The following is a 14,117-nucleotide window of genomic DNA, read 5'->3' as shown; positions in this document are numbered from 1 at the left end:
GTTTTCTGCGAAATATATCTAAGATGTTATACTTTAAGACCCTGAAGTATCATTTAGACATTTTCATCATATTGGGAGGTATCAATGCAAAAATCTGATTGTATTTTTTTTTGGGGGGGGGGCGGCGGGGTGGGGGGATATATTGTCTTGTATCGCCAATTTCCGAGTGCTCCTATCTGTCAGCCCAGGGAGGTGGAAGAGTCCGGATCCCTGGTCAGCCATAGCTGTGTGAAAGGGTGCGTGGGAATCAGGGAAAAATGAATGAATCAGTGTTTACACCTGACTATCAATTCACCCCGACCGACCCCCCTCCAAATAAAATTGAAACATGACAGGGATTATAGGGGACAATCTCGTTCAGACACACGAAACGCAGTTTTGAACGCTGCACTCCCCCCCCCCCCCCCCCCCCTCGTAACCCGCCAAACTTCTGGGAAAGAAGTGATGATGGCATTTCAATCCTCTGAGTCACCATCGTCTGGGACTTTATTGGGATCGAGTCAGTTCTCCATGGGCACAGACGTTCATAATAAGGTTTCCCTTTGTTGTTGCGAGGAGCTTGTATCTTCCAATGGAGTTCCAATCTTCTTGGATTTTGGTTGTTGCTGACAGCGGTCTGTAAGAACTATACGGAGTGACAAGCGTAGCAAACTTGAACCAGCGAGGAAGACCTGCAATTCCAAATCTATCTTTCAGGTAAGTCTAAGGAAAACCAAAGGGAAAGATGGCAGGTAAAGATCATATAGCTGTACGGACTTATTCAGTACAGAGGCTTCAATGGGATCATAAATCGTATGTGCCGTTACTCGCCGTGCTAGCTGCCAGCTTGTTGTGTCTGGTGAACGATGCTGCCGGGAAAGGAATACGGGATCCTTCACCGACGGACGAGTACCTGGCGAGTTTCTTCCAACCCAGTTCTTACGAGGAGCACCACCAGGATACCACTCCAGACCCCTACCCGGGGGCCAAGGCAGCATTGCAGTGTGACTGCGACCATGCTCCCAGTGAAGGTGAGAATTTCATCGTGGATCCATGTATTAGCCTATTCTGTTAGGAGAGGATTCATCTCAACATAAAAATCTTCCATTTTGTGAGAAACTGAGATTATTGCACGTCGGATGTGCGGTATAGCACAGATAAGAGGAACGCTGTTTCAAATAATTGGGGGAATGGAATTGAGCATCCACCAGTTTGAGTTCCTTATAAGATTCGGATCCAAGGATTTTGTGAAGTGGATGCGCCATTTATACAAAATTAAAGGGGGCGCACCCCCTCCACATTTTATATTCTTATTTTTTTTTTGACAGAATCTGTTATGCCTTCCTGTCCGTCGTATTGTCTTCCTGTTATGTTTAGTCTTGTCTCATTCTGTCTTAATTGTCTCTTAGTCTCCCTTTATTAGTTTCTTCGTCCCAGTCTCGTTTATGGTTTATTTGCTTGTGTATGTTTGTCTGTTTGTAACTCTGTCTTCTTAGTGGGCTTGCAGACTTTTTAATGACCTTTTTCCCAGCCTTTTCCCCCTTTTTGCATCAGTTCATTTTTTTTTCTATTTGACATTCTGTACCCTGAGGGGCCCACATTCTACAAGCTTTGTCTTTTTAGTAGGTCCCTCCATTGAGATGTTTTGCGTATTGTTTGTCCTTATCACTTCAGTCAGTCAATTTTCATGATGACGTATTTGTTAGTCCAAGGTTCCACTATTATATTTTTCTCAATTTACTTTGTTTTGACTGTCAAGAAAGTTAAATGTTTATGTTCTTTTCGAAACATGAAATAAAGTTTAAATTGAAATGAATTGAATAGAAAAAAAATAATGAGGGGGCTCGCGCCCGCTGCCCACCCCCCCCCCCCCCCTTTGGATTCGCCACTGTCAGTGATTGTTGGCTGTATATAATTACATGTAATCGCTTGACTAATGCGTGTTGGGAATGCATTGCATGTGATCTTCTGAAGAAGAAGTGCATTCTTCATAGTTGAAGATCAGGAAAAAAAATAAAGAAAGAAAGAAAGAATTTCATATGCAACACACACACACACACACACACACACATAATGTATATATACATATATATATATATAATAGTATATAATATATATATATATATATATATATATATATATATATATATATCAATGTGTCATGAAACCATCTTATCAGTGTTGCGATTGAAATTGCTGAAAGAACGGAATGGTGGAAAAAAAAAACTTGTTACATCGCTCTGTATCTTAGGCACATGGTGTGTGTATGGATGTCTCCTAGCTCACACATTTAAATCTCTTGTGTCGCTCTAAGTTCACCGATTTTTCTTTTAGTCAGTTTTTAATTGTTGATTCACGCGGGATTGTTTTTATGTTTACTCCTCTCAATAAAGCTGTAATTGTGCTAATACTGACTGTATGTATTATACATCTAAAGTGAAAATCTGACGTGCTGGAATCGACTTTGGGTGATCAGTATATTATGATACTGATATTAAGCACACAAAACAGTAAAATGAAAATCTAATGCGCTGGAATCGACTTCGTTGGAAGACCAATATAATACATTATAATTCATATTGATATCAAACACACACAAAAAAGTGAAATTTTGAGGAAATTAGACAGCCACAAACATATGAAATTTCAAAGGAAAATGGGGTCTGTTGTTCTGCATTTTAAGAAATTTACCATGATATGATGATGACCGCATGAAAGAGAGAACGTTATAACTATAAATATTGAATTATGGACTTTGAAGAAAGATTTTATTTATATTCACGGTAATTATCATGGTTTATTACTTCATGACTTGTATATGTTTTTGTGATTGGGACAATGAACGTGTTAAACTAGAAAACAAAATCACGACTTCTACACTTTCGTCAGATTAGATGAAACTTGTACTCTTATTTTTTTTTATTCATTAAAAGAAATTTTGTCGAATCGTAAGTTTGGCAACATGCCTTAATTTTTATGAAGAAGTAACAGCAGTAGATAGGACCCTACATATATTTTTACTATATACCGGATTTGCATTAGCACCAAAAAAGGAGAATCAAATACAAATTGACTTTCACAAAAAAAAAGGAGAAGATAGTATTATGAACGTTAGGACTGACGTTACACTTTAATGCTTGCATTGACACATATTTCATTTTCGCACATCCTAAAAATGTATCATGCTTATTTCTTTTTGTAGGGATTTTTTAAATTTCTTATCTCCGAGGCTTTTCACGTCTAGCAAGGAATTATTGCACTTGATAAAACAAGATAAAGATCTATACATGAAATGCATGCTATGCTATAATGAAAGCAGTCGCGTGTGTGTATTTTATACACTGTATTATCAAGAAGAAAAAACGGTTATTGCCACCTGGTCTACTGTCAGATGGTTTACTTCCTAATTCCTAACACCACTACGGCTGCATTCACTTGGTTTATGAATTTCGTCTAATGCCCGTTTGGTCTACACTTCCCACTTGGTCTAATACCCAGTTTGGCTACTTATCGTTTCGTCTAATGACCAGACGGTCTAAATGAAGTTTTGTCTCCTTATAACTTACAACTGTGGGTATTTGTTTGGTTTTGGACTAGACAAACACTACTATATTTATAATATAGTTGCAGACGAAACAGGATTAGACCATGTGGGTTGAGACATTGGCTGTTAGACAAAGTGGGAGTAGACTAAGTGATAGATCACCATTTTCCAGGCAGTGCTGTTACAATATCAAGTCGTTATAGTTCATTTCGAGAGCCTCGGAGAGTGCGAGGTCAACCAGATGCAACAGGTGTTCCTTTCATTAAAACTTCCCTCAACCGCAGCAGCCGACGGGGGCGTAAACTTGGACGATGTGCACGCCAAGGTCGTCGGCTTGGAATCCCGCGTGGCCGAGATGGAAAGATCGAACAACAAGCTGAAGAAACTTGCCCTAGCAGCCATGAGCGTGGCGCTGGCAGATGAAGGCGAGGCGTGTGAAGAAGCCGGACACCTTGGAGTACAGAATCTTATTAAAGGTATCTATAGTTTAAAGGGATGGCATCGTATTGGTGGAGATGAAGATTAGGCTTTTAAAGGGATAGTATAGTATTGGTGGAGATGAGCTAGATACTAAGAAATCACTCATGGAATGTTACAGAGCATACCATTTTAAGAGGAATTGAAAGTTCATTAAAGATCAGTTTTGCAATTGCCGAGTTATCCAAAACAAAGTATAAAACAAAGCGATCCGGCGTAATAAAAGTTGGGTCCCGCCGTTTATCAGGATCGCTCTGTTTTTAATATCTCAGCCATTTCAAAACCAATTTTCATCAAATAAAACATTGAATTCCTCTTGGAATTACAGTAATACATGCTTTTTCACATTTCATAAGAGGTTTCTCATTATCTCTCTCTCTCAAAAAAAAAAAAAAAAATGTTAGAAACCTGAAGTTAGGTCTCAACCAAAACTATACGATCCCTTTAAGAAAGGAAACCCATGCTCTTCTCGAAAATCACACTTTTGTTGTTTGTCGTTGTCACTTACGCTAGAGTCATTTTAACTATTCGTTATTCAAATCAAATCATTTGTTTTTTTAATTATCATTTCCGGTATAAAAAATTCATTCAGATACAAAAATAACAATAAATCAAAGTAATAAGAAAAATATCGTACTTTATTAGAGTAATAAACTATTTTGTTATGTAACAAGTGAGGTATATCACTGGGACCTACGCTTGACAAGCAGCTTGCTTCTAGGTTCCATCATATGTCTTTAGCAGTCATTCTCAGATTCAAACTTTCGTAGATCAACCACTATGTTTTATATGTTTGCAATATTCTATAATGCCTCCTAGATGGATATTATGTATTATTTTCATTTTGTAATAATTATGCCTCTTAGGTGGATATCATATATTATTCATTTTGTTACATTTGATGTATTTTTTCATCGAGAAATATGAAAGAAAAATTGAAATCTAAATTAAACTTGAAAGGTTTTATTTTTCTCTCTTTGGTAATGGAATGAGTCTTGCGTTATTATTATTATTATTCTTTTAAAATGGCGCATGCGATGAAATTCTTCATTTTGCAGGTTTCCCTGCCCTGACTCTGTCCCCTCCTGTCCAGCCAACTTCCGGTCTCTGTGATCAGCTGGGCACCCCAGCTGCTCCGGCATCTTCTTGTCGCCATCTGAAGCTAGCTTGTAACAGACCGTCGGGAATGTATTTCATAAATAACGGTTACTTCACAAAGGTCAGTTAAAAGAAAAATAATAACCTGATATGATTGTCTCTATGATTATCTCTGTCTATTTCTATCTTTAAAGGGATGGTTTAGTATTGGCTGAGGATTCAGCTTTTAACTTTCCATGAGTTACTGAGAAACCAATTTATGAAATGCTAAAGAGCATACAATTCTAGGAAAATTCAAAGTTTACTTGATGAAAATTAGTTTTGAGATGGCTGAGAAATTAAAAAAGAAAGTAAAACAAAGTGAGCCTCATAAAAGATGGGTCCCACCTTTTATTAGGATCGCTTTGTTTTGGATATCTCAGCCATTTCAAAACTAATTTTCGTCCAATAAACTTTGAATTTTTCTTATGCTTTTTCAGATTTCATAAGAGGTTTCTCGTTATCTAAAAAAGAATCATAAAAAACAAAACCGGAAACCTGAAGTTCCATCTTAAACGGAACTGTATCATCCCTTTAACTAACCTTTGTTTCTATCTCTCTCTGTATAATGTTACTGTATAATGTATGAATTATATATGTATATATAAATTGTTTATATTGTGCACTGTCGGATAGGCCATGTCATAAATAATTTCGTGGTGTAGATAATGCTCTATAATCGTATCTGACTCATCTACTACCACAATGTTCTCCGCAATTAAAAAGACGATGAATATAGATTTAATGTGTAATATACCGTATTTCAAAAAAACAAAACAAAACAAACCAACAACATTACAACGGGACCACCGCAATGGTAACTTTAGAAATAGTGAATCAATCCAAATGCAATTTCGGGGTGTGAAACTATAAATCGTTACCCACATCTTACTGAAAATGCCACCTGATTTGCTTCAGTTGTCAAAAAGAAATGAGGAGTTTTGTAAAGCATGTCAGGACGTTCCTCAGTTAAAGTGAAATCCATGTCATTTTCTTGAAACTTTCCATACCGTAACTTTGACCCGTCCGAAGCCCAAATATGTAAATAAAACCATATGTTCATGTGCTTGTTTTTCTTCTACGGGACTTTGAAGAATATGACTAATCTGCCGTCCTGTACCAAAATGATAGCGTTACATGATCAAGACCATGATTGACAACAAAATCTGCAATGACAAACGTAAATCCCCATAATTCTTTCAAAATCCACGTTATTTTCTCCAAATTTGCAAGAATTGCAGAAAACGGTACCCAAAACGAGGAAAAGGTTTTAAAGTCAGGGTTTACACTCTCATTCTTCAGCAAGCAGCGCCCTCACGCGGCAGAAAACACCGAAATCTCTCAAATCCTTCTCATCGACGTTTTCTGTTAGGGGTGAGCAAAAGGACAACGTTCATAAAACTTACGCTGTACATTCAAAACCCATGTCAATTTCACGAAACTTTACCAAATTGTAGACAGAGGCTTACTTATTCCAGAAAAACAATCAAAAGTGGGGGTTCATGTGCTCGTTTTTGTGCTAGCAGCGCCCCTATGCGACATATATCATCGTAAGTCCCCAAAATCTGGTCAGGAACCTATGCAGGGATGCCCTGACAGGGTGGGTTCATAAAACTTATGCTGTACATTCAAAACCCATGTCAAATTCATGAAAATTGACCAAATTGTAGAAAAAGGCTCACTAATACCAGAAAAACAATCAAAAGTGGGGGTTCATGTGCTCGTTTTTGTGCTAGCAGCGCCCCCATGCGACATAATACTATAGTACGACCCCAAAATCTGGTCAGGAACCTACGCATGGAGACGCCCTGTCAGGGTGGGTTCATAAATCTCATGCTGTACATTCAAAACCCATGTCAATTTCACGAAACTTCACCAAATTGTAGAAAAAGACTTACTTATTCCAGAAAAATAATTAAAAGTGGGGGTTCATGTGCTCGTTTTTGTGCTAGCAGCGCCCTCATGCGACATATACTATCGTACGACCCCAAAATCTGGTTATGAACCTATGTAGGGATGCCCTGACAAGATGAGTTCCTTAGGCTTATGCTGTTCATTCAAAACCCATGTCAATTTCACCAAACTTGACCAAATTGTAGACGAAAGCTTACTAATTCCAGAAAAACAATAAAAAGTGGGGGTTCATGTCCTAATTTTTGTGTTGGCAGCATCCCCAGATGATAGAAATCACCTCACCGGACCCAAAAATCTGGTTATAAACCTCTCGTGGGTGTCCTGATTATAGGTAGGGTTCGTGAATGTCATGCTGTACATTCAAAACCCATGTCAATTTTACGAAACTTTATGAAATTGTAGAAGAAGGGTTACTTAATGCAGAAGACAATGGGGGGTTCATGTGCTCGTTTTAGTGCTAGCAGAGCCTCCTTGCGACGGAAATCATCGTAAGACCCCCAAATCTAGTCAGGAACCAATGCAGAGATATAACGTGCTAGGATGCATGAATCTCATGCGGTTTACTCGAAACCCCATTTTCTTTAAAGAAAAAAAAAACCACCAAAAAAAAAAACATGTCACAATTGCAGTGATATGGTGAAAGATATTCAGAAAGAAAGGTCCATGTGCGTTTTTGTTATCATTTCCCTTCCACAGCCATAATGATATCATGTGGATGCAAGCGTGGAAAACTCCATATTATTGATATGCACGCTTGTTTGTTTGTTTTACCCACTTGCTGTAACCATGTACAAAAAGTGATAATGGAGGAAGAAGAATAAATATAAGGAAAAGGGAGTTTTGGTATTAGTCTGACGGTCCTCCAAATGAAAAACAAATCTTAATACAATGACGTTGATTGTAGATTGCATGTGTTGGTTGTTGCAGTGGTTGGTAAAGTGCGTGTTGTAAGCTATGGAGAAGTACCTCCCCCCCCCCCCCCGAAAAAAAAAAAAAAAATGATTCTCCTTTTGTTACACCAGATTTGGTAATTTTAAAAAAAAAATAATATATGAATGGTGAAAGTGATGAATAGTCTTGTTTGATAACACTTTCGTGACCTTGTATTTTGTAACCAAAAAAAAAAAATATTTTGTATTACTAGTAATGACAAGTTTAGATCTGATTTAGATTTTAACAGAGACACTCAGATTGTTTTAGCTGCTAGACCTAAAGATGAAATGTGTGTCATATATGCTTGTTTTGTTGTTGTTGTTGTTGTTATTGTTGTTGTTGTTGTTGTTGTTGTTGTTGTTGTTGTTTTAACACCTAGTCCAATAGACTAGTGAGCCTTACACCCCGACTAGGGCCTATTATAGGCCCTTGGTACCTTAGCACTCGACTTTACCATGTTGATGACCGGATAATGAACTTCATGTCACAAAACAGATCTATGGATTGAAAATGGAAACAGCTCTGTTCCACTTCCAAGCTTCGCGATTCCGTCAATCAGTGTTGTGCTATACAATGACCATGTATATGCGGCTTGGACCGCTGAACTTTGCGTGGTGGTATGTACAGATTGTAACGCGTACAGTCGGCACGCGAGCTGAGCGAGGCCGCCCAGCGCGGCTGCCCGGCGCGGCCGCGGTGGGGAGCTGTCGGGTATCCGTACGTACACATACCACACTCTACCTCGATCTACTAGCAGCTGCTCAGCTCAGCTAGCTCAGCTCATCACTCGTGCGTGCGCTTCTACGCTCTTTGTTACGTCACTGACACCTGCGCAGCTAGGATGCGCAAAAACTCAACTGAGGAACGTCCTTAATCAAATTGAATGGGGTTTTCTGCAAAATATAACTAAGATGTTATATTTTAAGACCCTGGTGTATATTTAGACGGTTTCATCATATTGGGTGTTATCAATGCGAAAATCCGACTGTAATGTTTTTTGGGACATATAGGTCTACTGTGAGATGGAGCTATTTGGTGGTGGTTGGGCGCGGTACGGTAAAGGGGGAATGCAGAGCCAGTGGAACTTTGTGGACGAAGACATGATCGAGGTCAACCTGGAAATCATTGACCCACGGGACATCAAGGAGATGATCGACATGACTTACAATACATTCCAAGTACACACCGATGTCAGATTCAGGTAAGAATACCTGTGTGTTGTTGCCGTTGTTGTTGTCGTTGTCGTCGTCGTCGTCGTTGTTGTTGTTTTTCATGTTGTTGGGTTTTTTGTTGTTGTTGTTGTTGTTTTGTTGGGGTTTTTTTTTTGCGCGCGCTAGGGTGTGTGCTCGGTGAACGGTAATTTTTGCCCCAAACAATGCCAAAGAGATTAAAATCTCTTTGTTTTGCCCCAAGTTTACGAAGGTGTTAAATGCACAAGGACCCTGGACTGAAGAGGGAGATGTTGAATTGCATGGTGATCGCCTTAACGACAATTAACATGATTAATCCACGATGTAACGCTATTATCAACTGAGAAAAGAATAGATTACGAGCGCGTAATGGCCCATCGCGTTGTTTTGTTTTGTTTTGTTTTGTTTGTTTGTTTGTTTGTTTGTTTGTTTGTTTTTTGTACAGGTGCAGTAGACGTCCACGATTCGCTCATGTTCGTTCACATCCGAAATCAAAAGACAAACTGGGATTTAGGCCTTATTCATAATAATCAATAATACTGGACACGATCACCGTTAAAATCACTTTACGCCTTTATAATATCGACCTACATTTCGGCATGCACTAAATCGACAATTCTCGACACGCTCTTCGTTCGAATATCGTTTATTCTGCCGCTCTAAACATTGCAGATGCGTCTATGCAATAGCTTCTTTTCAATTTTGAGTTTGTTAATCTTGATAGTTTATCCATTTTTTAAGTATTGATAACGTAATGCGCGTATACAACACATTATTTATTCATTGTATAAACGTCAACAGAATTGAACATACATAATTATCCAATAACGGAGGCACACTCGTTGGCATGTGCACGGTATGCCTATTTCTCTGTTATTCAAGTTCATATGAACTAGAGGTATTGGATTTTAACTGTCTTTGTGACTATGGGTATATGCGTGTTTGATTTTTTTTTAAATTCTGTTTTTACTCAATAAAATCTGGCTCACTGTGATAATAACTGTACAGTGTAGTGTTGTTATAGCACTCTAGTGTTGTTCAATTTTACTGGGAAGATTTTAAAACCTAGGGATGGATTTTCATTAGCAAATGGAGTAATGATTACAGATAAAGTGGATTTTTGTTGTTTCATGATTGTACCACATGCATTAAGATGATTGTGCAGTATAGTATGGCATGATACGCTGATCGCTGATGTTAAATAGTTCCAAGGGTAGAGTACACTGCAAAAAGTCCGGTGTTAAATATGAAACACCGAGCTGGTGCACCATTTCCGGTGCTCATTTATGGTGTTAGATTAAGACCTCCGGGTGTCATTTCAAAATAAAAGATTGTTTTCTTTTTGATAGTTTCTTAGTTACTATTCTTCTTGTTGATTTTGAACTTCAACAAGACGATCAAGAATTGCAACACCATCAGAACATGCTTTAAACATCACCTGTGGGTGTGGTCCTCTTTGACACTTGATCGGTGTTAAATTTAACACCCACGGTGTTAAATCTAACACCGATTTTTTTTTTTTTTTGGCAGTGTATAGTGAAAGTACATTATTGTAAGCTTACGTATTCTATGGTGATATCACATCAAACACTGTATCTCGTTTCACTTCCGAAGTTTGCAAGCTGATGACAGCACCAACCCTTCGCGAGTCAACGCTCGCATCCTCCCGTGGTTCCACAGAGCAGCGTATTTCATAGAAGGGTATGGCGAAAACTTCACACGTCTGGAATTCATTGCCGGAGGTATACACTCTTTCCCCCTCTTTTTCGAGGCAACAAGCTTCTTATCAGAAAGATGATCCATGTGAGATCACAGACCACCTTCTGTTTCTGTATACGAAATATTTTTGCTGTATAATGGGATCATGTAATTTATTTTAAACACAGTCCGACCTCGCCTATCCGACCTCCCTTTATCCGGATCTCGTTACGTTCAGACGGGAGCCCTTAACCTCGAGGTTAGGAAACTTCGAGGTTAGAGCATGGACCTATGTTGTAGGTCCATGGTTAGAGCTTGTAGTTAGGGACCGTGAAGACGCACTCGTAGTTAGCAAACCTCGAGGTTTGCTCGATGTTTCGAGCCACGAGAAAATCCGGATGAAATCTCGGCGTGACTCTTTTTTTTTTTTTCAATCCAATGATTAGGCCTACGGGTAAAAGGGGGGATTTCACATTCAAACAAAATTCCTACACAAACTTACATGAATTACGTATTATTTCCAAGATAATAAATATACATTCACATCAAATTTTCATTTAAATGATTCTATGCACTCAGACATCCACTATCCCCAAATCACCGCAGTACACGCTACCTGCAAAAGGTTATACGTCATGTACAATTGGGTAGGCACCAATGTGTATTAAACATTGAGTCTCCCATCATATCTGGCCAAATCCTTTATCCGGATGAGCGCCGGGTCCCGACATGTCCGGATAGGAGAGGTCGGACTGTAGATTGTCAAAACATAGTTATGTCCTTTGTTAGTGACAAGCACATTGTCTATTTTTATAGTAATTCTTGTCAGTTTATTTCACTCCAGGGCTAGAAGATTTGTGCGCTGGGAATGCCATGAAGTGGGTAAATTTGCCCGGCTCAGATAATAGATATTAATTTTGAGAATTACCGTTACAAATTGTGTATAATCACTGATCTCTGTGGAAGAACATAAACAGCCGAAGACTCTTGACTGGAGTCGACCGTTACCGAAGAGCGTTATACGCTTCGATGAACATAATTCGCTGACCGGCGGTATTCATGGGTTTCGAAAGTTCCCCGGGGTGCAGCGAACAAATCGAACGGCAGTCTATAGATTATTGTGTTCGGATTTTGAAGAATTCGATGCCAGGATTAAACCTTCGGGTAATCGAGATTTGCTGCCAAATTTAACACATGTTCAAAAGCCTGAAAAGATGAGAAAGATGCGGGATTGAGTGGCGAATCTAGGAGGGGCTCACGGGGGGGGGGGGGGGGGAGGACGCCCCACCCCCTAATTTTTGTTGAAGCAAAAGAAATAAAAAGAAAAATGGAGGGGCGAGCACGCCCTCTCCCTTTAACTTTGTAAAGGCGCACCCTCTCCCCCTTTAAGAAATTCCTGGATCCGCCCCTGGGATTCATGCAAATTCATACCTTGAATTAAAGCAGGTGCAAATAAATGTTCTCTGTATCATTATCATTGAGAGCACATTGCACTAATATTCATTACTCCAACTCACTTTGAAACATTTACAGTGTACTTCAACGTTGTCTTTATGTTTTTCCTTTTTTCGGTAAATGTTTATACATGTATATACGCTAGAACTCCAAGAATATACTAATATTTTCTGAGAAAACTTGAATGACGTATAAGAGGTGTGCTGATATACTAACAGAAGACAGCTAATTTTACGAAATGTTATTTAAATTATACATAATTGAAATACTGTATTCATAACACGGTACTGCTCTTGTTGAAGCACCACATCATTTTACCTTTTCAAACGAGATTGGGCGTGATTTTACATCTATAATGCTATAAACCTATGTTGCTCGTTTCTTTTCCGAAGTGCTTTGAAGCTTGTGTAGCACTTTGTAGTAGGATTTTTTTTTTTAATGTGTGCACATGTTATTGTATTATTGTTGTTTTTCTTTTTCTTTTGAATTTTGCTTTTGTTGTGACCAACATGGAGAGAGTGATGACTTAAGTTGCTCACCTCTCCTCCGTAATGCACAGGGAATCGGATAACATGTCGTATCACACCGGGAACGTCACACAAGTGTGGCTACGGGAGAGTACCCAAGCCCAACGAAGAGTCCGACCAGATCCTGATCGAGTCCGTCTACTTCGGGCCTCGTGCGACGGCGAGTGGAGCGAACGTGTACCGGGAGGACTGGCAAGCCAATCGCTTTACATGGCAAGGATCCTACTACTACGTCTACGCCATGTAAATAGGCTGCTGCAGTGGTTGTTCTTAAGATTTGGCTCGTTAAAGAAGGACAGAACATCACAGTGTGCTCATTTGCTGTAAAGGTCGACAGTCAGTTGTCAGTTAGCAGTTGTCACTAATCTGTTATGAGGTGACGTTTGCTGTTCGGTGTCGGGCACAGTCGCAACCACTTTCGAGAAGGAAAAAAAAAAAGCAAGGAGGACGTGAAAAAAGCAAACGCTCTTAAAGTTATCTGCATAAATGTCACGTACAATTTTGTATGTGCTGCACATAGCAGGCCTATATCAAAACAAGCAGGAGATTTAGCTGCGGTGCCGAGATTGCACAGTTCCCAGATGAATGCACCTGAAACAGCATAATAGTATTCCCCTGTCTACCACAGCATAACTCGATCAATGTATTCTTCTGAAATAAATCCATTGTGAAAATATTTCTGATACTCGATTCTGATACTGTAAACCACAAATATTAGACTCAGCACTGACAGATACCTAAAACTGTCTATATTAGGATATTTCGGGATTCTGAGCAAACTTGAGGCTTCTTACTCACCTCCTTCATGCTCAAAAAAAAAAAAGAAAAGCGATTCTTTGGACCTCGTTAAGATTAGCTTATAGATTTCAAACTGCGATGAAATGCATATTAGTAGTTGGCGAGTATATGACTTTGTCCCAGATTTTGCTTAATACTCTCGATTTTCGAAATAATGAACACTGATACTGACAACGAAATCTCGTTTCGAAGTAGTAGGCCTACTGTTTGTCTCAAAGTCGTTAAATAACTTTATTCATGCAGTTGTTTTTATCTCCTTTAACAAAATCCGATGTAACTAGCAAACTTATTCGTTCCAAAGAGGTTGTTGTAATGAGTCTTCTATACAATGTACCTCTCCTTTGACATACTGATGGTAATGTGATTATGTAACAAGTCCTATACCAAACATACAGGCGACTCTCGTTATAACGAAGTCCTTCCGACTGGCAATTTTCTCTCGCTATACAGTGCACTCCCGTTCTA

The 14,117-nt window shown here is 39.0% G+C and overlaps 1 protein-coding gene across 1 annotated transcript; it reads left to right on the top strand.

Annotated features, from left to right (window-relative positions):
• Window positions 1-668: 668 nt before the first annotated feature.
• On the top strand, window positions 669-13,285 carry LOC140239006 (echinolectin 1-like). Its single transcript, XM_072318903.1, has 6 exons — window positions 669-1,010; window positions 3,808-3,999; window positions 5,059-5,219; window positions 8,995-9,185; window positions 10,789-10,916; window positions 12,887-13,285. The coding sequence occupies exons 1-6, from the start codon at window positions 725-727 to the stop codon at window positions 13,099-13,101; spliced, it is 1,173 nt and encodes a 390-aa protein (XP_072175004.1). The 5' UTR covers window positions 669-724; the 3' UTR covers window positions 13,102-13,285.
• Window positions 13,286-14,117: the final 832 nt, after the last annotated feature.

This window comes from Diadema setosum, chromosome 15, assembly GCF_964275005.1.
Source record: "Diadema setosum chromosome 15, eeDiaSeto1, whole genome shotgun sequence".
In the NCBI taxonomy this organism is placed as follows: Eukaryota; Metazoa; Echinodermata; class Echinoidea; order Diadematoida; family Diadematidae; genus Diadema; species Diadema setosum.
Note: the sequence above shows the minus strand (reverse complement) of the source record. Positions and strands in the feature narration are given on the sequence as shown.